This window comes from Anolis sagrei, chromosome 6 (assembly GCF_037176765.1).
Source record: "Anolis sagrei isolate rAnoSag1 chromosome 6, rAnoSag1.mat, whole genome shotgun sequence".
Classification (NCBI taxonomy): Eukaryota; Metazoa; Chordata; class Lepidosauria; order Squamata; family Dactyloidae; genus Anolis; species Anolis sagrei.
Genome location: NC_090026.1, coordinates 15209170 through 15235305, shown reverse-complemented (window position 1 = coordinate 15235305; position 26136 = coordinate 15209170). Strand labels below are relative to the sequence as shown.

Below are 26136 nucleotides of genomic sequence, written 5' to 3'. Positions count from 1 at the left end.
AGTGCAGAATACTCTTTGATTGTAGATAAACTATAAATCTCAGCAACTACAACTCCCAAATGTCAAGGTCTATTTCCCTTAAACTCCATCTATGTTAATATTTGGGCATATGGAATATTCATGCCAAGTTTGGTTCAGATCAATCATTGTTTGAGTCCACAGTGCTCTCTGGATGTGGGTGAACTATAATTCCCAAACTCAAGGTCAATGTCCACCAAACCTTTCCAGTTTCTTCTGTTGGTCATGGGAGTCCTGTGTGCTAAGTTTGGCTCAATTCCATAATTGGTGGAGTTCAGAATGCTCTTTGATTGTAGGTAAACTATAAATCCCAGCAACAACAATTTCCAAATGACAAAATCATTTTTTTTTTAGTGGAGGACATAAATTGGACTGTTAGGTGTCTTGTGTCCAAATTTGGTGTCAATTCCCCCAGTGGTGTTTGAGTTCTGATTGTAGCACGAACTAACATTACATTTTTATTTATATAGATTGTGCTATTCCCCAAAAGCCTGACCCCAAAGCCAGGTTTTTACTCTCCATCTGAAGGCTAAGAGGGAGGGGGCTGATCTAATGTTGCTAGAGAAGGAGTACCACAGCTTTTACCCAGTATGGGTCCTCAGATCTTATTGTACAGCAACTCCCATCACTGTTGATAACCTGCCACTGATTTTTCACCATGCAAACTGGGGAGAATGGAAATACACCCCAATCGTGGCTCTGAGGTTAGGGAAATGTTAAAGGACACTTTAACTTCAGGCATCCTATCCACTGCTGGGGAAAGGGATCCCCCTTCCACAAGTTCCCAGGATGGAACTGGAGGACCTGGGAATCCTTTGGGATAGATAGGGAAGTGAGCACCTTGAACCCTTAATTTCTTCTTGAAAAAAATCTGTCTATTTTCGACATGTTTTGTTTCCATTTCTCACCTTCCTATTTAATGCCCATCCACTATTCAAGAAATGTTATAGAGTGAGAAGCTGCCATTTAATTGTATGTCTCAACTTACAGAGAAAGGAAGATGGGAGGAGAACGATGATGAACTGGAGGAATTTTTCAAATGCACTCTGTGTCCGAATGAGGTAAGCAACAGAAACTATCTGATTCATATTATCCACCTGCAGGAGAAATACATAGATAGATGCATTTCAATGCGGGGGGGGGGGGGGGGAGCGAATTAGATTTCAAGCTCATTATGGAAAGTATTACTACCACCTCCCTACTCCACCACCACATTAATTTATGGAATCATTGCTATTATTAGTTTTATTTATGCCCCCTGTGAGGAAGCGTAAAATTCCTGCCACCAATTTGTAAACGTTTGTAAAGGAGCCACTACTTGTGATGATTTATTTAATTGATAGCGTAGCTTACAGCTAATAATATTGATTTGGTCTTTCTTCTGTGTAACGTGACTTAACTTGGACAGGAACTGTATCAGAGACAAAGCTTTAGGAAAAACAGTAACAAGTTTATTGAAATGTAGAAGGAGCGTGATGGTTTCAATGTAATTTAACTCTTAAAGGCACAAATCTTCAAAGGTTACATTTATAACTTTTCTTAAACAACTCTGGAAAGGACGCTTCCTTCCAGGTTTCCAACTTATTTTTCTCCAAACTGTGTTTATTTATTTAATAGATCAGTTATAAGCTTATTATTTCTTTAGGATGTTTCTGTTACAATCGAGACTCTCAACACTATTAATATAAATAAACCAACTCGACTTATTTAAACTACTCAGGCTAAAAGCCCAAACCTCCCTGATTCTTACTAAGTAGAATCAGTCTTTTCCCTGTAGTTTTTAAACTACAGATCCTGTCTGGTTCTCCCTACTCAACAGAACAGCCTTTCCTACAGTTCACAGACTGTAGACTAACTCTTTAAAATGGCTGCCCTGCCAAGTGGCAGTTGGCTCTGCCCCTGCTTCCATGGTAACCCAGCTCAACATAAGCTGAGCTGGCTGCCATCTCCCTTGGTTATGCAACACTATATACTTACCATTACTAACCCTTTAAACATCTGTCTATAATTATACATAACTGCAAGTTAAAAATTTACGTTTCACCACACCCCCACCTTTCTTTCTGTGGTAGCTCAAGGTGGCTAATAAACATACAATCTAATAGCAATACAACTTGTGGAAGACCAACAGGTATGGTGCCATCCTGATTTCTCTTGGGTGGGACTTCCAAAGTCAGGGAGCAGCCACCAAAAAGGCCCTCTCTGTGGTTCCCACTAAACGCGCTTGAACAGATGGTAGGATAGAGAAAACTCTCCCCAGATTATCATAGATATCTGACAAATGCATAAAGATACTTCACTTCACTTCACTTCACTTCACTTTATTTCTTAATTAGTCGCTCTCCACCAAGGTGCTCCGAGCGACTTACAATCTAAAATAGCATTTACACAATATAAAAACATTCAACATAAAAACATTCAACAGTGACTATTTGGCAATTTGATCTGATTACTTAAATGCACAACCAAACAGCCAAGTCTTGAGTGCCTTTACAAAAGGTCGCAACTCCGACATTGCTCTAATGTATGGAGGCAATGAGTTCCACAGAATTGGAGCATAGGTCGAAAAAGCTCTACGCCTTGTAGTTCCCAGGTGTACCTCCCTAAGGCCCGGTATGTATAGGAGATTTTCCTGGATGGATCAAGGTGACCATTGATGGAGAAAAGGAATGAGGTGGTCCCTAAGATATAAAGGTCCTTGGCCATTTTGAGCTCTAAATGTCAGGATCTTGTAAGAGATCCGATGTTCTATTGGTAGCCAATGCAGTTGCTGCAGAATTGGTGTGATATGGGATCTTATAGATGATCCCGCTAGCAGCCTGGCCGCTGCATTTTGGACCATCTGAATCTTCTGGGTTGTTGACTTCGGAAGGCTGGCATTGCAATTTATAATTGCAATAGTCCAGCCTCGTGCTGACTGTTGCGTGGATTACCGTTGCCAATGCTTCTACCGAAAGGTAGGACGCCAATTTCCTTGCCTGGCGAAGATGAAAAAAGGCCTGCTTACTTATGGCTGTGATCTGGGCCTCCATCGTCAGCGATGAGTCCAATACAACCCCAAGGCTTTTAACAGTGGCAGACGGAACCAGAGCTTCCCCATCGAAATCAGGCAGAGACTGGATTAATTCTGGCGGCTGGCTGGGCCAGAGTATCTCAGTTTTTGCAGGATTCATTTTTAGCCAACTCATCACTGCTTCCAAACACAGCCTAAAGTTCTCAGGAATCGCAGTTGTCCCAGGCTCGAGATGCAAGAGAAGCTGGGTATCATCTGCACTGGTAGCACTCTATGCCAAAGCTCCGCACCAGTCCAGCAAGTGGCCGAACGTAGATGTTAAATAACAGAGGCGAGAGGATAGCACCCTGGGGAACTCCACAGCAAAGGCAGGAGCTCTCAGAGCTTTGGCCTAACCACTCCACCCTCTGTCTCCCGGAGGAACAAATTGAACCATTTCAGGGCTAAACCTCGTACACCAGACACAGCCAACCGATGAATCAGCAAGTCATGGTCCACGGTGTCGAATGCAGCTGTGAGGTCCAAGAGTACCAATAGCGCTGATCCGCCTCGGTCTAACTGACGACGAATTTCGTCAGTAATAGCTACCAAGACAGTCTCTGTCCCAAGACCTGAGTGAAAGCCTGATTGAAAGGGGTCCAAACCTGCAGTCTCATCTAAGAATTGCTGTAGCTGCCCCGCCACTGTCCGTTCAATCACCTTGCCCAAAAATGGAAGGTTTGAAACTGGGTGATAGTTACTAGGTATGGTGGCATCTAGGCTTGGTTTTTTCAAGAGAGGGTGGACCACTGCTTCTTTAAGGCAATCTGGAAAAATTCCTTGCTCCAATGAACTGTTGATGATGCTCCTTAAGGGATCTCGCAGCCCCTCCCAGCACTCCTTAACCAACCGGGAGGGGCAAGGATCGAGGGAGCAGGTGGTTGGTCTTGCTGCAGCTAGAGTCTTTTCCAGGTCTTCCATTTCTAATGGCATAAAATGTTCTAGAAGTTGACCACTAGATGGCCAGAAAGCCTCTAGTTCCCTTGATGTGTCCTCTGTAGGAGGTAGCCCTTCGTGGAGCAGATTGATCTTATAAGATCATTCAAAAATATTTTCATAGGGCTCACCCAGACTTGTGATTAGTGTCAATTTATAATACATGTAAAGTTGCTCAATAATAATAGTAATAATAATAATAATAATAATAATAAGCAACTTTACATGTATTATAAATCCCAACATAGTTAAAACATATAATCATCTTAAACATTACATAAAATATACATATTAAATTGGATTAAAATAGATACCAAATACATTTATTAGAATGCACAGAACAAACATTAAAATATGATGAACACAGGATGTGAGTTAAAATGCATGGTTAAAATTGACTAGGTGGGTCTGCTGGAAGAAATAGGTTTTCAGGTGAGTTTTAAATTCCAACAGCTCAGCTTGCTGTCAGATCTCTTCCGGCAGGTCATTCCACATCTATAACAGCATATATTACACACATAGTTAAAACCTTGGTGTATCTTGTTGAGTACCCATCCAAACATTCTCCATTTTAAGAAAATAACTCCAATAGAAAGGTGACATGTTAGCTTCTTGTTGCTTCCCCAGGCATGGCATGAATTGTCATGTTAGATATAAGTGTGTCCAATCTTTTCGTTTATTTATTGATTTATTTCTGGCATTTGTACCCCGTCTCTTCTCTACCCCTGAAGGGGGACTCAGGACAGCTTACATTAGTAATGGTGCAAGACTGCTACATCACAATTACAATAAAATAACACAATCAAATACAAAACAATAATTAAAAACAACACATATAGCATTAATTAAAACAATAAAAAAGCTTTATATACTCCACCCACAACTGCATTTCTAGATGTGTGGCAGAAGTTGGGCTCTTAGGGTCATGTGGATGCTGACCATGGCAGGTGCAGAAGAACATTTTCAAACTAAGAGGGATGGGGCTCAAGTCAAGAGATCTCTGGTGTGGGAACAAGATTGCTCTAACTTCAGATAAGAAGGCTGTGTCAATGAGGACTATTGTGTTACAGGATCTTACAATAAAAATCCAACCTGAATTGCTTTGGGACCATATAGAGGGTCATGATATATACAGGTAAGCACCTTGAACATTTCTCTTTGACCAGTGGTTTTCAAACTTTTTATCTTTCTGGGATGTTTTCTGCATTGAATGTCTTCCATTCAGAATATGTTCAGTTTACCTGGGTTCTATAGTGACCACATAATGATGAAGATAGGGCTCCTTCCAAGAACTAAAAGGGAATTTTGGGACAAAACAAAATATTTTGCATGCAGTCTACAGGCTGTATTTTACCCACCTCTACTTTACACCTTTCATTGGCCTTTTCTTCTAGTCTAGTAGAGGACAGGGCTGAGGTTCCTCTCTGGGCTCAGATAACCGTATACCTGGCAAAACCTAGCATGTCAATTTCTTGCTTGGATGTGTCTCATGAAAATAAACCAGGAAACAGGTAATTCAAGTAGTCCTGACGTTCTACTGAATAGATTTAGATGAGAAGCAGATTAACCTTTTGTATAAGTTGCAATGTGATCCTAGAGCACGTCAAATCCCTTGCAAAAAATATCCAGTGAGATGGCATACAAAGCTACACAGATTCCTGTTCTAAGTCCCTTTCCCTCTTGTGCTTCTTTTTATTGTTTTCAGATTGAATTGCACCAAAGCTGGTTCCTTCCGCTGCTGTGTAACTGATCTGATATTTGACGTGAATGCACCTGTCGCTCTCATCTACTACTTTGATTCATGGTCACAGAATCTCAATGCGGAACATAGAAAGCAGTGGGAAATTGTCGGCCCTTTGCTCAACATCCAGGCAGATCCCGAAGAGGCTGTGGCAGCCGTTCACTTTCCTCACTTTCTTTGTCTTGAAGGTAGAACAGGGCACAAAATTTGAATATACATCAGTATAACTGGAGGAATATTAAAGAGGAGAACCTACTAATCGTTGCATCCTGGCAGATTTCCTAGTAAAAGCCCAGTTTCATATACCAGCTTAGAATAGTAATTTTTAAAATTAACTCATTTGTACTGATTTTAATACCAACTTATAACGTCCTGTGTATTCCTTTGACAGGTAAAGGCTGTTCTGAAATCTATCTGGCACATTTTGGTGAAAAGGGGATGAGCTTGGAGAAGCCAGACTCAGTGGGGCCATATCATGTGGAATTGAAGAATCTCACATCCTGTCCTTGTGGAGCTGTTCTCAAGAAGTCACGGTTTGAAGGAAAGATCAAATCTCATGCAGTAATTCTGCTGTATCGGGAACATAGAATCAGACCCACAAAATTTCACTTCTATCTCCTTCCAAATGACTCTTCCCTAAAACAGGTGACTGGGAACCTCTAACTTTCCTCGATGTTCCAAATTAAGTAGATCATACTGGATGGCAGGAAGAATCTTGCATCAGGTTATGCAATTGTGGTAATTTATCTGAAAGTGATTTCAAATATCAGAGATCAATAGCTCAGAAGTAAGATCTGTGAACGTATTGTACACAGGTCACAGTAGGTAGCTTCTGCTGGAAAGTGTATAGGTCTTTAGTGGAAAATGTAGCCGTGTCTTCTCACGGCTAAGTCTCCAAAAAGAACCACACTTCCCATAAACTCAGTCCTCAAAAGTTCTCTAGTAGAGTTGTTAGGGGTTCAAAGTAGGCCCTGCTGTTCACATGGGCCAGTGTCACCATCCCACTTTGCCCATGCTCTGTAAGAGAGGGAAAAGGAGATGTCACTTACCTATGTGGCTTCTTGCTGCTATATTAGAATCCTTTCCAAATCATGCAGACAGCTTTGTTTCTTGTTGCTGTATTAGACTTCTCCTTTAACCCCAGTCCTCTCCAAGTTATGCATCTATCTATCTATCTATCTATCTATCTATCTATCTATCTAAGCCAAAAATACAGATTAAAACAAACACAATAAAATAAAATCAGCAACAACACATCAAAACAAACAAGCATTTTTAAAACAATATCAATATCAATATCATGGCTGGACAATTAGGTGCTGACATGAAGAAAGGAGTCCAATGATGGCCAGTTGCTCACTGGCGTGCTCTGTCTCGGGGCGCCACTGCTACCCCTGCCATGGTTTGAGACCAAAATGGTGTAAACACCATGGCAGAATCTGGGGCTGGTTTGGACCAGTCCTGGATTTTGTGGTCCCTGTAGATGGCCCCTTGGGCTGTATGATTTGCTCAGGATGTATAACATATCTCTGTGCTAACATATGACATTTTGATTGTGCCCCAAATGTGGGAGGAGTTTATTTGAAAATGGCTCCAGATTCATACCATATTTGAATAGCTGGAGATGGTGAAATGCTTTTTCCAGAGAAGGAAGTAATAGAAAAGAGTTGGGGGAGGAATGAAAGAACAATGATTTTCACAGTTCAGATGAAATTTTATAATGCACAATGGTCTCGGTCCAACATCTCAAGTGAGTATATGGCTCAGTGTAGCCAGAGGCAGCCCTAGGTAATTTTCAATGGTAAGCAAACAGTATCCCCCCGCCCCAACCAATTATTGATATTTGATATTTTCTGTTCATTGTGGGAGTACTGTGTGCCATATTTGGTTCAATTCCATCATTGAGGGAGTTCAGAATGCTCTTTGATTGTAGGTGAACTATACATCTCAGTAACTACAACTCGCATATGTCAAGATCTATTTTCCCCCAAGAGCGCCTCAAGAGTGCCCCTGGGCACAATCAACTATACTGCAAATGCTTACTTTGCATAATAGGTTGCTGAGGCTTCCCCCAGACTGCTAGGGCTGTTGTGAGCCGAGGGGGTGCTCCTCAAGTGGTGGTCGAGGGGCATTTACAGAGGTGCCTCAGCGTCCCTGGCAAAAAAAGTGTACTGCAACCGCTTACTTTGCGTAATGGATGAGCCGCCCCTGAGTGTAGCATAGGTCCATATCTGGATACATGTTGACCTATGCTACACTGAGCCATATACTCTCCTTCATCTAAGTGTAAAGCCCCTGAAGTCAACATGCATAGCTATTTGATACTTTGCAGAGAGTAGGCAGAATTGGTAAAGCATCTGGGTTCTCAGAAATGAAGATATAAAAAGCAAAATCATACAAGAATGGTTACGTTTTTGAGTTGCTGAAATCTTCCAGTAAAACAGACTTCAAAAGTTCAGGAGTAGTTAAGGTTCAGCTCATGTACTAAGCTGATCAAGCACTTCAGCAACCTTTTATGCTCTGAAGAGCTTCTGTCCTCACCACTCTACAAGGACACATTTGCAACACCAGAGCAGCCTCTTAGGACCTTAGTGTCTCTCTGCATGTCTCAAAACTGATCTTGTTCTCCCTTCCCAGGCTGTCAATGAGCGTGAATTACAGTATCATAAAGTTCAAAATCCATCCCAGACCATGCAGCCTCTGATTATTGGCTCCCACTTCGTTCTGAAAAGTACACCTGGTTTATTCACCTATCCAAAGGTGAGATTCAGAGACAATGATAAGTTTTGCCATCATAACAACTTTGCATTGCTACCAGTTTAGGATTCAGTTATATATATTATAGAAAGGGATTATTTTTTATTCATACAGTACAGTATTAGATTTTGGCCCAGGTTCTTCCCAATCAAAATGCAATACTGTTTTATTAAGAGGAAAAGCTGAGCTATTTAAAAAGCTGTGAGTGAAACAATATTGATACACTCTGAACTCTCACTTCCACAGAAAGAGAAACTGCAGTTTAAATATCCACCTACAGATAGACGTATTCAATACTTTGAATTATATCTAGAGTTCATGGAAGATGTACTAGAGCTTGTCCTGCTTGAAGACAACACAAATGATTTAGTATGGAAGGCCTTCATTAAAAAGGGTGAGCTTTGACCAAGGTAGGAATTCATAATTGATCCAAAGTATGGAATTTAGTATTCAGAAAACTATTTCACCCTGATTTTTCTCTCTGACGCTCTCCTTTTCCTTTTTTTATTTCAGAGGAATTAATGTATTCTCACTTCCATCCCATGATAGGTGAGTCAGGCTCTGTGGTCATCTCTGGTGCTTGAAGATGCAAAACGTGATTGTGTGAGGGACTCACCCCAATCCACTAGCCCTGGAAGGTCAATCACAGTCTTGATTTGGCCTTGGAGCGCATTGGTCAAGATTTTGTATTAGTCATGCTTTACCCATGCAATGTCATCCATTTACCCCTACCTATTAGCTATCCAGATTCATGTGTGGCCACCACAGTTGCTCCTTCCTATAGAGGAGGGAGAAGGAGGCAGTTCGGAGGAGAAAGACGCAGTTGGTCTGAATTTGCCCTGCTTCCTCTGCCCCACAGATTGAAGACCAGCTTCTTCTTCCACATCTACAATTCCTCCTTCTCTCTTCCCTTCCCCACCAGTAAGAAGCACAGCTCTCCTTGGCCACCAAAGAAGCTCAGAGAGGCCTTTCAGCAAGACATGTTTTCTTCATTGCTTCATTTCATCAAAGCCATGGATCACATATTGAATGTATAGTGCAGGGCTTCAAAACTTCCCGTTTTCTTTTCTGAAAACAACTCCTTGGAGCCCCCAGTGGTGCAATGGGTTAAACCCTTGTGCCAGCAGGAGTGTTGACCAACAGATCAGTTATTCGAATCCAGCAAGAGTGGGTTGAGCTCCCTCTGTCAATTCCAGCTCTCCATGCAGTGACATGAGATAAGCCTCCCACAAGGATGGTAAAACATCAAACATCCGGGCGTCCCCTGGGCAATGTCCTTGCAGATGGCCAATTCTCTCACACTTGCAGTTTCTCAAGTCACTTCTGACACACACACACAAACCCTCCTTGTTCTTTCACTTTCTTATTTTTTTTCCTTTCTAACTATTGCCTTTGAAACTGACAAATTCTGCTTTTAACCAGTTCATCTAGAAACCGTGATCTGTCACGTAAAAGCTTAAGCCTCTGGTGATCCTCATTTCTGATATTTGTCAGTTTGTACTATAGTCCTCGTTTGTTCTCCAAAGATACTTGTGCAGTAAGGAATTGTTATCTTCATTTTCTTGACCACAAACACACATCTTCCTATGTTATTGTCTATATACTTTATAGATCAAAAACGAAACATGGAACGGATCTTTGGTTTTAAAACCAGTTTCACCAAGAAGACCCTCCCCTCCAAACAGCTAAGGGACAGCCCACGTCTAAAAATCACTAGAGGAGGTATGTTCTTCTAAATTATGGAATGAGCTGCCAGAAGAAATTAGAGCAGCGCTCTCCTTGATGTCCTTCAGAAAAGGAGTGAAGACCTTCCTGTTTAACAAAGCTTTTAATTGATTTTATTGAGTCCTGCTATTATGGTTATCTATTTGATAGTTCTACTATTTTAAGGCTTTTCTATTTTATGTCTTATTTATATATAGTTACTTTCATGTCTTATTGATATGGTTGATGTTAGAATGTGATCTTGTAAGCCGCCTTGGGTCCACTGGAGAAAGGCGAGGTAGAAATGTCCAAAATAAATACATAAATAATGACAGCATTTGTCCATCCACATTAGTATTTGCCAACTTTGCCTACAAATGCTGTCTGTCAATTGAATCAAAAGCCGAGGTAAAATCCACAACTGCAGCATATAGGCATCCCTTTGGTTTCTTCAGACTGTTTTGTAAAAGCACAAAACATGGTCTATTGTGCTTCTGCCTTGTCGAAATCCAGCCTGTTCCTCTGCAATGATATTATTCTCCTCTGCCCAGCTATGTAATTTATTTAACAAAAACCTACCATAGATCTTTCACATGATGTCCAGCATACTACTCAGGTCTGTAATTGTGAGGGTCAGTTCTGTTGCCCTTTTTATATAGTGGGACAATTATACTAGTATTCCATCCATTTGGTATGATTCCTGTCTAGTTGATATGTGTAAACAGTTTGGCCAGGATAGAAGCACACCAGGTGATGTTGCATTTAAACAATTCAGGGGCTTTTCCTGTTTTTAATTTTTGAAGCAGGCCTTTATCTTCCTCTGGAGTAACTGGTGGCCATATAAACAAAATGTACCATATATACTCCAGTATAAGCTGAGTTTTTCAGCCCATTTAAGGCTGAAAAAGCCCCCCCCCCCCTTATGGCTTATAGTCGAGCCACGGCTATTTATTATTTTACTCTGCTGTTGTTATTTCTATTACATGTATTATTTTACACTATTATTATTACAGTTACATTATTTTACTCTATTTATTATTATTACATGTATTATTTTACTCTATTTATTATTATTATTATTACATTTATTATTTTACTCTCTTTATTATTATTGGAAGAATACATGAGCACATTTACATTGAAGAAGGTTAGAAAAATGGTTTCATCAGTTGGACAGTCTTATCTTAAATTACAGTCTTATGTAAATATTCAAAAACATTTAACCTACTGATGCCTTAATTAATGTAATTTTATTGGTATCTATTTTTATTTTGAAATTTACCAGTAGATGCTGCATTTCCCACCATTGGCTTATACTTGAGTCAATAAGTTTTGCCAGTTTTTTGTGCCCAAATTAGGTGCCTCAGCTGATAATCGGGTTGGCTTATACTTGAGTCTATACAGAAGTTCAAATTATTGACAGCTCGGTGGTGAAGACTAGGTTCTGTCCAGCTTTATAGGATTATTCTGATTCCACATTTAGGGATTCCAAGTGCTTCTCTTCATTATGATGCCCCACGTCTAAAAACCCTCCCTTCCATTGGCTTTGTAAATCATCATAAAGGTAAGCTCTTTTTTTACTTCTAAAATAAATGTTACTAAATTTGACTGGAAGATTGATTTGCCTTTGAGGTTAACATCAACAATCTTCTCCATACTGTGAACTTTTGCCTCTTGGCCCTCATTGTGAAGAAGAAAATCATTCCAAGGGTGTGACAACAGTTTTATTAACATTTACTAATTTACTAATATTAGTGAAATAGTAAAGAAGACAAAAGAAACTCTTGAAGATTATAAAGACAATAACAATAATAATCATGTTAAAAGATATGTTGCATTCCTTCTCCTGCTCCCCTTTTCTCCTACAACAGGATAACATCACCATCCCTTTACAAACAGTGTGAGGGAAAGATATTGTAAACTATTAATTTATCATGAGTGAAAATCTATCCTTTATATTCTCTGTTTCCATCCCATACCTTCCTGTTTAATGACTATCCACTATGCAGAGAGTATTATGGAGAAGAGAGCTGTCATTTAAATGTATTCCCCTATTTGTAGAAAAAGGAAGATCTGAGGAGAACGCTGAAGAATTAAATCCATTTTTCAAATGCAGTCGCTGTCCAATTTGGGTAAGCTGAAATCATCTGATCCATGTGGTGGTCTTGCAAATTTGTTCAAAAATTTTGGGAAAATGTATTTCAATAAATAAGAAGAATCACCCAAATAGAGATAACAGGTACACCAGAGATAGCACTGCTGTCATTTATTGATAATTTAAAATGCCAAAAGAACTGAAAGAATTAATTGCCAATCTGGTAACAGCAGCAAGATTATTAATAGCTAAAAAATGGAAAGAAGGAGGGGAGTGCCAGTTGGAAGAGTGGTATAGAGAGTGGTATAGAGAGATCTGGGACATCGCAATAAACCATAAACTGACAGGAAACATTAAGGTTAAAAGAGCATTATCAAAAAAAGATGATTTTTGGAAGATTTGGGGGAAATTGATAGAATATGTATATATAGAAAGTAAGGGGGCCAAACCTGTTATAGAAACAACTGATTTTTGGAAATAAGTATGGTAATTGGCTGGTCGGGGGGGGGGGGGTTAGCACTGGGTGATTGGATGTAATGAAGCAGGAGAATGAAATATTATAGGTATCAAGACATACATGTTATGTACAAATTGTTAATGGGAAGTGATAAGTATAAGAATGTTTAAACACTGAATATGTTAAAGCTACAATAAATAAAAAGGTTTTTTTAAAAAAAATGAAATCATCTGATCCATATTAATTGTGTATGGGAGTAATGCACAAATAGATGCATTTTTAATGGGAGCTCTGGGATTTAGCTTTATAGCTCATTATGGAAAGCCTCACTATCATCAGCTCAGCTCACCCCATTACCACCTCCATGGACTTATTTACATTGCCCTCATCCAGACAAGTAATTAGTGGTGATTTAAAACACATTAAAGTTGCTCCTTAAAACTTGGTGTTTTTTCTTGAGACTTCATCCAAACACTTTCGTCCAATAGAAAAGTGACATAGTCCCCTTTTATTTAAGGGCATCGTGTTGCATCTCCAACAATGGCATGAATTGTCATGTTAGATAAAGGTGTGTCCAGTCGTCTTATATCCCACCTCATAGAGTTGGGTTTCTAGATGTGTGACAGAGGGTGGGCTCTTAGGGTCCCATGAACACAAACCACACCACGTATAGAGGAACCTTTTCTAACTGGAAGGGATGGAGCTCAGCCCAAAAGATCTCTGTTAATTGCTCTAACTTCAGATGAGATGGCTACATCAAAGGTGACTGTTTTGTTACAGAATTTTGCAGAAAACATCCAACCTGAAACACTTTTGGACCCTCAAGGGGGTTACAATATGTACAGGTGAGCACATGAATATCTGTTTTTGGCCAGTGGTTTTCATGGTTTTTTTTAATTTCTGCTATGTTTTCCCTCAAAATGTGGAAGCAATCGCTGCAAAAGGCAAAAAAAAAAAAAAAAAAGACATTTCCAGGTGCGGGAATATCGCAGTTTTGAGGCCAAATATGCAGATATTTGTATGTCTGTATGTCCCTGAAATTGGAAATCACAGGATTTTTTAATCTGGGTTTGTTCCCAGGTTTAAGATCTTTGTTCCTGATTGGTCAGTTCCTAAAAAGAAGATGACACTTGAGTACAAAGCAAAAACTTTGTCCCGGGAAGAGGAACTTTGTCCTTCATTTGTTTAATGAAATTTGTGGCAGAAAAAAGGAATGGACACTTTCAAACCTGGAACAGAATGTCATCATTGCTACCGGGCACAATTCAAAGTGCTGGCATTAGCCTATAAAGCCCTAAACAGTTCTGGCCCTACTTACCTCTCCAAACACATCTCCTCCTATGAACCGACTAGGACACTAAGATCATCTGGGGAGGCCCTGCTCTCTGTCCCGCCTGCATCACAGGCGCGCTTGGCGGGGACGAGAGACAGGGCCTTCTCAGTGGTGGCTCCTCGGCTGTGGAATGCCCTGCCTGCAGATATCAGATCGGCCCCTTCCCCGCTGGCGTTTCGGAGGAAAGTGAAGACCTGCCTGTTCAAACAAGCATTTGATTAAACAGTGTAATTGAACACAGGAATACGGAATAATGGATGACGAGACTGGATTCTGATTTTACTGTTGAGGCGCTAATGATTGTTATACAGATGTTTAATGATTTATGTTACAATTGTTTTTAATTGCCCTATACTTGTCTCATGATGTTTTGTATCGATGTTGTTCACCACTTTGAGTCGCCTGAGGGCTGAGAAAAGTGGTATATAAATAAAGTAAATAAATAAATAAATAAATCATTACTGTAATTACTCAGACCTTGCATGGCTATCTGTGCAGACAGGTTTTGTGGTGTACTTGTGTCAGGGAACAACAGGATGATGTTGCCGGGTTATACATGTTGGTTCATTGGGTGTATGCTGACAATATGGGTAGAGTTTAGTAAAAACTTACTACTGGCTGTTGGAACATGGATGTACTGGGGGGGAATGTAAATACTGAGAGCCAAGGTTATGCAGGTGGCTAATAGGAAAAGCCATGTATCACACAGGAACAACACCCTATTGTTCCATGTCACAAGTACACAACTAAATCTGTCTGGACAGATAGCCACGCAGCTAGGCTCTAAAAAAACATCAATAATGACAAAGTTCTGTTCCTGGCTTGAAAGTGTGTGTTCCTGTTTGATTGTGCAGTGCTGACTTGGGCAGAAGTGGTTTGTTTGTGTGGCAGATATTTCAAGAAACGTCTGGAGGCAGGCATGTAGCCGGGGGGGGGGGGGGGGGCTATAGGGGCTTAACCCCCCCCCCCCGAAATTCTCATGGTGGTCCACGAGAAGGCCTTACTGGTACATTATTTAAACTGTTATGTTTATTAATATCATGATCTGATCACCATTCTCAATATATCCCATATGCATGGGGGTATTGGGGTAACGATACAAAAGGTTTGCTAGGGTAGACCCTCTCTCACCCAGACTCAGCCCCCCCAAATCAAACTCAGCCCCCCCCCCCCCCCCGAATCAAAATCCTGGCTACGGACCTGTCTGGAGGGCACAATTTCTCTGGCCAGGACAAAGAATGGAACTTTTGGAGTGATCTGCATATCCAAATCTCCGCATATCTGCATCTTGCTGTTTTTAAAGCAACGGTGGAAGTCCCGTGGCAGCCATCTTGGGAGCCTCTAAATCTCAAAGCATCAAGTCTGGCCAACAGAGACAGAAATCCCAGGACAACAAGTCTGTATGTGGACCTCTTCTGAAGTCCTGGGATTTTTGCTCCTGTTTAAAACCCGTGATTTAGTGCTGTTTGGAAGCACCCTCAGATAACTGAATACTTGGCTAAGAGGCCAGTTCTTTAGGTCAATCACTCACCTGTGTCTCATTCAGATGAACAAAAGAAACACATAATTCAAAAAGTTATTTCATATAAGTTCCAGTGTGATCCTAGAGTACTTCAGTCCTCTTGGAAAAATATCAGTTGAAACTATATGGATCCCTGCTCAGAGTCTCTTTTCCTTTTGTCTTTCTTTTTATTGTTTTCAGATTGAACTGCGCCAATATCGGTTCCTTTCGCTGCTGTATTACTGATCTGATATTTGATGTGAGAGCAGCTGTCACCTTCATCTACTACTTTGATTTATGGTCAAAATATCTCAATGAAGAGCATAAAAAGCAGTGGGATATTGTGGGGCCTTTGCTTAACATCCGGGCAGACCCCAAAGAGGCTGTGGCAGCCGTTCACTTTCCTCACTTCCTTTGTCTTGAAGGTATAACAGGACACAGAATTTGAATATACATAAGCACAACTGGAGGAATCTTAAAGGGGAGAACCAACTAACAGCTGTGTGCCTGCAAATTTCCTAGTAAAAGCCCAGTTTAGAATATTATTTTTAAAAGTTAATACATTCGTATTTGTCATAATACTAATTTAAGATTCACCGTGACTTTTATGCATATTTTAACAATAATAGCAAACAGTATAGAACCAATTACTGGGAAGGAGTAGTCCCACTCTTTAAGCAGAAGCTCTGAACTTTTTTCATCAAGCTAGGAGTTCACCTAAACGTCTACAAATGTCTTTTCCATGATATTACAAGAAGATACCAATATACAGGCAGTTCCCAAGTAACAAGCATCTAACTTATAAATGATTCATAATTAGGAACGGGGGTGAGACAATAGGAAGTGAGCTAAATCTGCCTCTAGGAAGGGAAGTTTATTCTTGGAAGAGTCATCATGGAGAAAAGATGCCTTCACTGAAGCCTCCTCACCAATCCTTGTTTCCACAACCAGCCACATTTTTCAAAGGGACACAGGGACAGAAAGTGAGTGAAATCTTCTGAACAGGGACACAGACTGCAAACCAAACACCACATGTGTGTTAACCCTTCCCTTTGCTCTCCAGAGCTTTAAAAGTATACATTTTTGGTTGGAATTACACTTTAAAATGTACCTGTTCTGACTTACAAACAAATTTAGCTTAAGAACAAATCTACAGAACCCATCATGTTCATAACTTTGGAACTGCCTTTATATGTATGACACCCAGCCCTCCCTCCTTTCCTTCCTTTTCACCACCATTTAGAGAGGTCTAAGATCAGCAAAATACAAGATGAACCAGATGAAACTCACTTGATAGCCAGCTGGCAGTTTTGCCTAGGGTCCCTTTCTACACTGCCATATAAAATCCAGATTATCTGCTTTGAACCGGATTTTATTTATGTATTTATTTATTTTATTTAGAAGTTTTATATACCGGTCTTCTCACCTCCAAGGAAGGACTCAGGCCGGTTCACAACATGTGTTCATATACAGTAATATAAAAGCAGCACAGTGCATCATCATTATACATTAAAATATAAAATACAATAAAAACATCATCATATTACACAAGCCAAGTCGTCAAATACAGTCCCAATTCATCACCATCCTTCCATGTGACAATCATCGAATGCCATATTCCAAAGCCAGGTTTTTATTAGCTTTCTAAAGGTCAGGAGGGAAGGAGCAGATCTAATCTCTGGTGGGAATCGAATTCCAAAGCTGAGGGGCCAACACCGAGAAGACCGTGTCCCTCGTTCCCATCAGACGCGATTGCGAAGGTGGTGGGACCGAGAGCAGGGCCCCTCCAGAAGATCTTAGTAACTTTGATGGTTCATAGGGGAGAATCCGTTCGGACAGGTAAACTGGGCCGGAGTCGTTTAGGGCTTTATAGGTCAAGACCAGAACTTTGAATTGTGCTCTGAAGCTAATTGGCAGCCAGTGGAGCTGGCGTAACAGAGGAGTCGTATGCTCTCTGTACCCCGCTCCTGTTAGCAATCTGGCTGCCGCTTGTTGGACTAATTGAAGTTTCCAGGCAGTCTTCAAAGGCAACCCCATGTAGAGAGTGTTGCAGTAGTCTAAACGGGATGTAAACAGAGCGTGGACCACCGTGGCCAAGTCAGACTTCCCAAGGTACGGGCGCAGCTGGCGCACAAGTTTTAATTGTGCAAAAGCTCCCCTGACCACCGCCGAGACCTGAGGTTCCAGGCTCAGCAATGAGTCCAGGATCACTCCCAAGCTGCGAACCTGCGCCTTCAGGGGGAGTGTGACCTCATCACGCACAGGCTGTAACCCTATGCCCTGTTCAGCCTTTTGAATGACCAGGAGTACCTCTGTCTTGTCTGGATTTAGTTTCAATCTGTTGGCCCTTATCCAGTCCGTTACAGCGGCCAAGCACCGATTCAGGACCTGAACAGCCTCCTTAGTAGCAGGTGGGAAAGAGTAACAGAGTTGGACATCATCTGTGTAGAGATGACACCGCACCCCAAAACTCCGGATGATCTCTCCCAGCGGCTTCATGTATATGTTAAACAACAGGGGACAGTACAGAGCCCTGCGGGACCCCACAGAACAATGGCCAAGGAGTCGAGCAGGAGTCCCCTAGCAACACCTTCTGGGAACGCCCTTCGAGGAAGGACTGGAGCCACTGCAGAGCAGTACCCCCAAGGCCCATTCCCGCGAGGCGTCCCAGGAGGATACCATGGTCGACGGTATCGAAGGCCGAAGAGAGGTCCAGCAGAACCAACAGGGACACACTCCCCCTGTCCAGTTCCCGGCGAAGATCACCCACTAAGGTGACCAAGGCTGTCTTGGTACCATGTCCCAGCCTAAAGACAGACTGCGCCGGATCCAGATAATCTATGTCTACCAGGTACTCCTGGAGTTGCGAGGCCACCAAATGTTCCAGGACTTTGCCCAAATAGGGGAGATTGGAAACTGGCTGATAGTTGACGAATTGAGTGGGGTTCAGTGATGGCTATTTCAACAGCGGTTTTATAACAGCTTGTTTTATATGGCAGTGTAAAATCATATAATCCAGTTCAAAGCAGATAATATGGATTATCTGATTTGATAATCTGGATTATAAGGCAGTATAGAGGGGGCCTAAAGTTATATTTAAGGTACAGCTTACCTGTCCAAACGTATCTCTCTCGATCCCATCTTTGTTGCAGGCGTGCCTGGTGGAGACGAGAGACAGGGCTTTCTCAGTGGTGGTCCCTCGGCTAAGGAACTCCCTCCCTAGGGATATTAGATCAGCCCCCTCCCTCCTGACATTTCGGAAAAAAGTAAAAACATGGCTCTTTCAACAAGCTTTTGGACTTGCAGCGTAACAGATAACATGGAACTAGGAAAAAGTGAGCATGGAACAGCTTAGACAATGCTTCTGGTAAATGAGTTAACAAGAAGTCACTGGTAATTATATGTTTGAATTATTTTTATTTGGTATTTATAATGTGTGCTAAATGTTTTTAATTGTGTTGTATGACTGTGTGCCATCAAATTGCTGCCAATTTATAAGCCGCCTTGGGTAACCTTCGGACTGAGGAAGGCGGCATAGAAATACTGTAAATAATAATAATAATAATAATAATAATAATAATACAGTCTGCACATTATGGTTGCTTAGAACCCTTAGGCACGTATAATACTGCAATTCTACTTGAAATTCCAGAGTTCCATCATCTGGAATCCTGGGCTTTGTAGTCTGAAGGTGAGCTTTGCAAGCCTCAGCCAGCGGACTCTAGCATTTTACAAAATTACAACCCCCAGGGTTTCATACAAGACAGCCACGGAAGTGGAATCATTATGTCAGATGACTATTATCATCAAAGCATCATCATCAAAGCATACAAAAAAGAGAGTTCTGTATTTATTCAAACACAAGATGTAGCATAAGGTATTTCTATTGTTATGTTTTGAACCAGGACTGTGTGAGCGAAAGGCGTTAGTAATGAAAGAGCTTCTTCCACATTCAGTGTCATGAGCCAGCTGCTGTGGCTAGAATAGGTTTCCTCTGTATTCCTTTGTCAGGTAAAGGCTGTCCTGACATCTATCTGGCACATTTTGTTGAAGAAGGCATGAGCTTGGAGAAGCCAGACTCAGTGGGATCGTATCATGTGGAGTTGAAAAACCCTGCATTCTCTCCTCGTGGAGTTGTTTTCAAGAGACCATGGTTTAAACGAAAGATAAAAGTCCATGCGGTGGCCCTACTGTATCAAGACCTTCGAGTACAAAGCATGAAATTACACTTCTACCTCCTTCCCAATGACTCTTCCTTGAAAAAGGTAATTGGGAACCTCTAACTTCCCTTGTTGACCGAAAGGTTGCAGGTTCAAATCCGGGGAATGGCGTGAGCTTCTGCTGTCAGCCCCAGCTTCTGCGAACCTAGCAGTTCGAAAACATGCAAATGTGAGTAGATCAATAGGTTCCGCTCCAGCGAGAAGGTAACAGCGTGCCATGCAGTCATGCTGGCCACATGACCTTGGAGGTGTCTACGGATAACGCTGGCTCTTCGGCTTAGAAATGGAGATGAGCACCAACCCCCAGAGTCGGACACGACTGGACTTGATGTCAGGGGAAAACCTTTACCTTCTTTTTTTTTACTTCCCTAGGTATTGCAAATGCGACAGAGCACCCTGGACTGGCATGGCAAACCTTGCATCAGGTCATGTCCTCATGATAACCTCTGTAAAAGTTCTCTTCAGAAATCAGTATCTTAGAAATAAGGGCTGTGAATTGATTGTAAGCCAGTCATAGTACATAGCTTCTGCTGGCAAAAAGTGTATAGCTTTTGGTAGAACATGTAGTTGGTCTTCTCACAGCTAAGTTTCAAATAGGAACCATACTTCCTATAAACTAAAGCTTGTTGAAGCATGCAAGGAATCAGTGAGTGGGTGTGTGTCAACTGTAAAATCAGATGCATGAAACTGATTGGTTGGGCAATGCCTGGGGAGCAAGCTGAGCCTGGGACTTTTGGGTGCTGTTACATTTTTGTTCAGGCTTGAGCTATGCAAGTGCAGAAAGAGAAGCAGAAAGAGAGAGTTTGGAGTATGCTCTCGCTTCATAAGCTGCTGAAAGAGTTTATTTACATGGACAAAGAAAGACTATTTCAAATCTCTCATAAAAGGACATTATATGAGTTGGTGCAACTGATCATATTACACATATGTTGTTCTGAACTAAGAAGTGTAAACTACTTGTTTTTTACTGTTCATCTGCATGGCATATTTTCTTTCTCTGGCAAGGCAGTGTGTGGGCTGACAAACACAAGTTTGCAACACCAGAACATACTTTTAGGACCTTGTGCATAAAGTAAACTCTCACTGCCTGTCTCAGAAGTGATCTTGTTCTCTCTTCCAGGCTGTCAATGAGCTTGAACTGAACTACTCTTCCCAAAGGGTTCGGAAACCACCTGAGACCAATAAGGCTCTGATGATTGGTTCCTGCTTCTCTCTGCAAAAGATGACTGATGTCACCATCTGTCCAGAGGTGAGACTCAAAGACTGCATTTTTGTCACTCTGTCAACCAAAGAAGTAAGGTAGGAAGGCAAACTTTGCCTTTTCCTACAAGGGTTTGGTTGTTTATTTGCATGAAGAGGTTATTTTTTTATTTAGGTTTTGGCTCAAGTTCTTCCCAGTCAAAAGACCAAGAATGTTTTGTTAACATGGAGGGCTGGGCTAGGTGAAAAGCTATGAGCAAAGCAATAGCATCATGCTCTGAACCTTCACTCACACAGGACTTGAAGTTTAAATACTTGCCTGCAGACATGGAACAACAGTACCTTGAATTACACGCTAAAGACATGAAAGATGTATATATTATCCTGATTGAAAGGGACACAGATTCAATAGTCTGGGCAGCCTTCATAAGAAAAGGTGAGTTTTGGCCCAGGGTGGAATCCATAACTAGCTGGGATTTAAGGTTCAGAAAACTACACCAGTCAAATTCTCTCTCCAACTGTCTTCTTTTCCTGTTTTCTTTCAGAGGACTTGAAGTCTACTATTTCACCTCCCATAGAAGGTGAGGAAGATTCTGTGGACATGTCTGGTGCTTGGAGATGCAAAATATGTTTGCATGAGGGACACACACTAGCCTAGGAGCCCAAGGTCAATTGCAGCCTTGGTGTGGTCCTAGAAGGAGCAAGATTCTACATGAAGTGATCATAACAATGTGCTCCACCATGTTGCCTTGATTTGGTCCTAGAAAGTACGGTCAAGATCCTGCACCAAGTGATCATGGCTTGTATTCACCTCCAACCTATTAGCTATCAAGACACATGCATGGTCACTACAGTGGCTCCTTACTGGAGAAGAGCGGGGAGGCTGCAATTCGATCAGAAGACCATAGCCATGACATTGTAGCAATTTCAGGCTATGTTTTTTGTGTGTGTTGGGGAAGGAAGAGCAGCTCCATGTACTTTAACTTTCTTATTTAAATTCTCCTTTCTAATTATAGACTTTGAAACTGACACATTCTGCTTGTAACCAGTGCTGTACCTAGACCTCATTCTCTTCCACAACAAGGATTAAAACTCTGCTGATCCCCGCCCCCGATCCCAGCAATAGTAGTCCCACCAATAATAGCCTTCTTAGTTCTCAAAGATGCCTGTGCACAAGAAAACTATTGTCCTCATTTTCTAAACCGTAAATACATATTTTCTAATGTTATCATCTACATTTTGTAGATCAAACTGTTGATGGCTTGGTAGTGAAGACTGAATTCTGTCCAAACTAAGTTTATTACATGATATTGATTCAGCATTTAAGTTTCCAAGTGCTTATCTTCATCACAGAATATATTTCTTATTTTGTATTCGGTGTTTCCATGTAATTTATTGATAGGTCACTCAGTATATGCTGTCCCACCTTTGCTGAATTATTAGAGTCCCACAATGGACTGTTTTAATTACATATGAGTATAGTAGAAATGGACAACCATCAGCCTCTGATGCCATTGAGCTATAAATCCTATTTTCATTACAATTGACTATCTCACCTAGGGCGGATGGGAACTGCAATGTGATAAAACCTGTGGAAACATACTACGCCTTAACCAATTCCAGAGAAATTGGTTAATAACCTGTCATTTTTTTTTCATTTCCCACACATTCTTGAATTTTATATGTCAGGGGGAACCTGGGAGGGCTGTATTACTTGCAATGTCCCTCCTGGAAAAGAAATGGAAATTCCTTTGGACAACAAGGGCTGATCCCATGCCTAAAAATATCCAAGATAGAGAGATCCTAATAAACATGCAGGAGGCAATTTGCACATTTAAAGGCAAATTTTTTTGATCCAAAATAATTTCTGGTGTTGCATGCGACTACACTTTTTCCACTACCTGATTTATGCAGTTTAAACACAAAGTTGCTGTTTCGTCCTTTTCCAGGTGCTGCAGCTGCCTGCATCCAAACTCACAAATCAATCAAAGTTGATGCAAGTCCGGAGACACAAGGTGAGTCCCTCTATCTATTTTAAGCTTCTCTTAATCCTACCAGCTGATAGGATTTCTGGGAGTTGAAGGCCAAAATGTCTGGAGACCTACAGATTGAGAACCACTGCTCTACCTCAAGTGATCATAGCTTGTGCTCACCTCCACCTTATTCACTATCAAGACACATCCATGGCTTCCATGGTGGCTTCTTACTGGACAAGAGGGGGGAGGCAGCAGTTGGATCAGAAGACCACAGATGTGGCACTCTCAGCCTAGAACCCATGCTCTTCCACAAGAAGGATTAGTTTTGCTGATTCCACCCCTCCCCACAATCCCACCACTAGTAGTCAGTTTGCAAAATAGCCTTCTTTATTCTCAAAAGATGCCTGTGCAATGGAAAATAATTGTTCTCATTTTCTAGACCACAAATACATATTTTCTTGATGTGATGTCTCCCTTCGACAGAGGTGCCAGCGCCAAACCTGATGAGCCACCAAAAGACCACCTTCTGGACATCTTGGAGAACTTGAAGGAGGAGGATTTCAAGAGATTTAAGAGGAAACTCAATGAATTACCAGTCAAGAAAGGCTATAACAACATCCCCAAAGGGCGGCTGGAGAAGGCAGACGCGCTGGAACTGGTCGATCTCCTGTGCAGATACTACACTGAGAATTACGCTATAGAGGTGGCAGCCAGGGTGTTGGAGAAGATTAATATCAAAGACCAGGCAGAGAAGCTCTGGAAATTTACTGAGATGCCCCCATATCTGCCCAAGAACACCTAAGGATAGGTACCCAGTTCAGAGAATGAGTGGGGAAATTTAGATCCATGGCCATGTTTTCTTAGGCAAGGAAGACTCAGAAGTGACAATCCCTCTGGGCCTGAGGAAGAGCCGTCTTTTAGATTGCCACTTCCAGAATCCCTCCAGGTAGTAGGGAAAGCCAAAAAGACACTTCCCCCGTTAGGGAAATCTCCCAAAAACAGCAGAGCATCCAAAAACATAAACAGGATACTTAACTGAGCAGTCAGCTCACAGCAAGCAGAAGGTGAAGTCTTGTGGCTGCAAAAGAATTTTGAGCTTAGGAGGCAAAGATGCAGAGTTCAATCTTTATTATGCTTATTGATGTTAATTGTAATGAATTTTTTAATCTATGCTAAATGTTTTTAATGTTTAAACTATTTTTGTACTGTTGTGGGCATCGAATTGTGCCGTTTTGTAAACCGCCATGAGTCGCACTTGGGCTGAAAATGGCGATATAGAAGCATAGTAAATAAAATAAATAAATAAGGTTTCAAAAGATTTATTTACAAAAATATAATAACGGCATTCCTTGACAGTAAAAAATTGGGTCTGAGCTTCTCTCTAAAGCAGAAGTAAGCCATGAAGTTTCAGTTAGAAAAGTGGAAGGAGAAAGACAGAGGGAGAACAAATAGATAAATTAACAGACATTCAGGAGCTAGGCGGGAAGGTATTCCCTCAGCCAATTCTAAAGCTAACTGTTCCTCATTGAGGACTACAGACTTGGGCAGTGTGGGGTTGAATTCCAACACCCCCATCCTCAGGAAGTTCTAGACTGCAATGTTTTGGGGAAATAGCCCTTGTGTGTTAAGTGCCTTCACATCACTGTCCAATATATAGTGACCTTATGAATATTATACGGTCTTCTTAGTAATGGAGTACTGAGAGGTGGTTTTTGCCAGCTCCTATTGGGGACAATGGATCATGACCTGTTAGGATCACTGACCATCGGTGTATAGATCATGAACTGTTAGGATCACAACCTGATCAGGGGAGCAGAGTTTATTTGGTAATGGATGACCTCTGGGCGTGTAAATATTTTGTTTCTGTTTGATGCTTTCAGCAGACAAAGGTGCAAGCAGACTTCTTTTAAAGATAAGTTTTGTTGACTGATATCTTCATGTATTTAAAGAGATAGGAACGTTTCTTTCAGAAATGAAAACTCTCTGAAACTCAGAGAGTTTGTATCTTGAACGTATAATCTTTAACAGTTTCTTCATAAACTATGTTGCTTCATACAGCTCTCTTTAAGAAGAGTTTACTTTTCAAATAAAACACAAGCCTCAACAGTTTCTAACTTCCTAACACGAGCTTCTGCCCTCTGACAGACTTCTCTACTCAAGTTCATTCAAAGCACAACACACTTCCCTAGCAGTCATTCCTCAACAGACATTCCCTAACTGTCACCCTGTTTAAAATTGAACATTCTAAACTGTCACTGAGTCAGTCATGTGGCCTGCAGCCCCTCCCACTGCTTTAAGTACATAGAGATAAGGCAACTGCAAATGAATTAAGACATATACTTCAGGTTATAAAACGACACATCATGAAACAGATAAACATCATATAGAGGAGGCTTGCAAAGGTTGCTTCCTTCAACAGCTCCTTAGAATCATAGAATAATAGAATCAAAGAGTTGGAAGAGACCTCATGGGCCATCCAGTCCAATCCTATTCTGCCAAGAAGCAGGAATATTGCTTTCAAATCACCCCTGACAGATGGCCATCCAGCCTCTGTTTAAAAGCTTCCAAAGAAGGAGCCTCCACCACACTCCGGGGCAGAGAGTTCCACTGCAGAACAGCTCTCACAGTCAGGAAGTTCTTCCTCATGTTCAGATGGAATCTCCTCTCTTGTAGTTTGAAGCCATTGTTTCGCATCCTAGTCTCCAGGGAAGCAGAAAACAAGCTTTCTCCCTCCTCCCTGTGGCTTCCTCTCACATATTTATACATGGCTATCATATCTCCTCTCAGCCTTCTCTTCTTCAGGCTAAACATGCCCAGCTCCTTAAGCCGCTCCTCACAGGGCTTGTTCTCCAGACCCTTGATCATTTTAGTTGCCCTCCTCTGGACACATTCCAGCTTGTCAATATCTCTCTTGAATTGTGGTGCCCAGAATTGGACACAATATTCCACGAGTGGTCTAACCAAAGCAGAATAGCATTACTTCCCTAGATCTAGACACTATGCTCCTATTGATGCAGGCCAAAATCCCATTGCCTTTTTTTGTCACCGCATCACATTGTTGGCTCATGTTTAACTTGTTGTCCACGAGGACTCCAAGATCTTTTTTACACGTACTGCTCTTGAGCCAGGCATTGTCCCCCATTCTG

At 41.4% G+C, this 26136-nt stretch overlaps 2 protein-coding genes across 2 annotated transcripts in view; both read left to right on the top strand.

Annotated features, from left to right (window-relative positions):
• Positions 1 to 24495, top strand: part of LOC132779354 (NACHT, LRR and PYD domains-containing protein 1b allele 2-like) — a 214964-nt gene extending 190469 nt beyond the window's left edge. Inside the window, exons 6-8 of the mRNA XM_067469811.1 lie at positions 21560 to 21595; positions 22964 to 23029; positions 23474 to 24495. Of these exons, the coding sequence (XP_067325912.1) occupies positions 21560 to 21595; positions 22964 to 23029; positions 23474 to 23538 (167 nt within the window). The 3' untranslated portion in view covers positions 23539 to 24495. The remainder of the gene's footprint in view (positions 1 to 21559; positions 21596 to 22963; positions 23030 to 23473) is intronic.
• LOC137097289 (caspase recruitment domain-containing protein 8-like) lies at positions 5468 to 9555 on the top strand. Its single transcript, XM_067469530.1, has 7 exons — positions 5468 to 5517; positions 5712 to 5935; positions 6139 to 6392; positions 8385 to 8507; positions 8751 to 8898; positions 9018 to 9053; positions 9364 to 9555. The coding sequence occupies exons 1-7, from the start codon at positions 5468 to 5470 to the stop codon at positions 9366 to 9368; spliced, it is 840 nt and encodes a 279-aa protein (XP_067325631.1). The 3' UTR covers positions 9369 to 9555.
• Positions 24496 to 26136: the final 1641 nt, after the last annotated feature.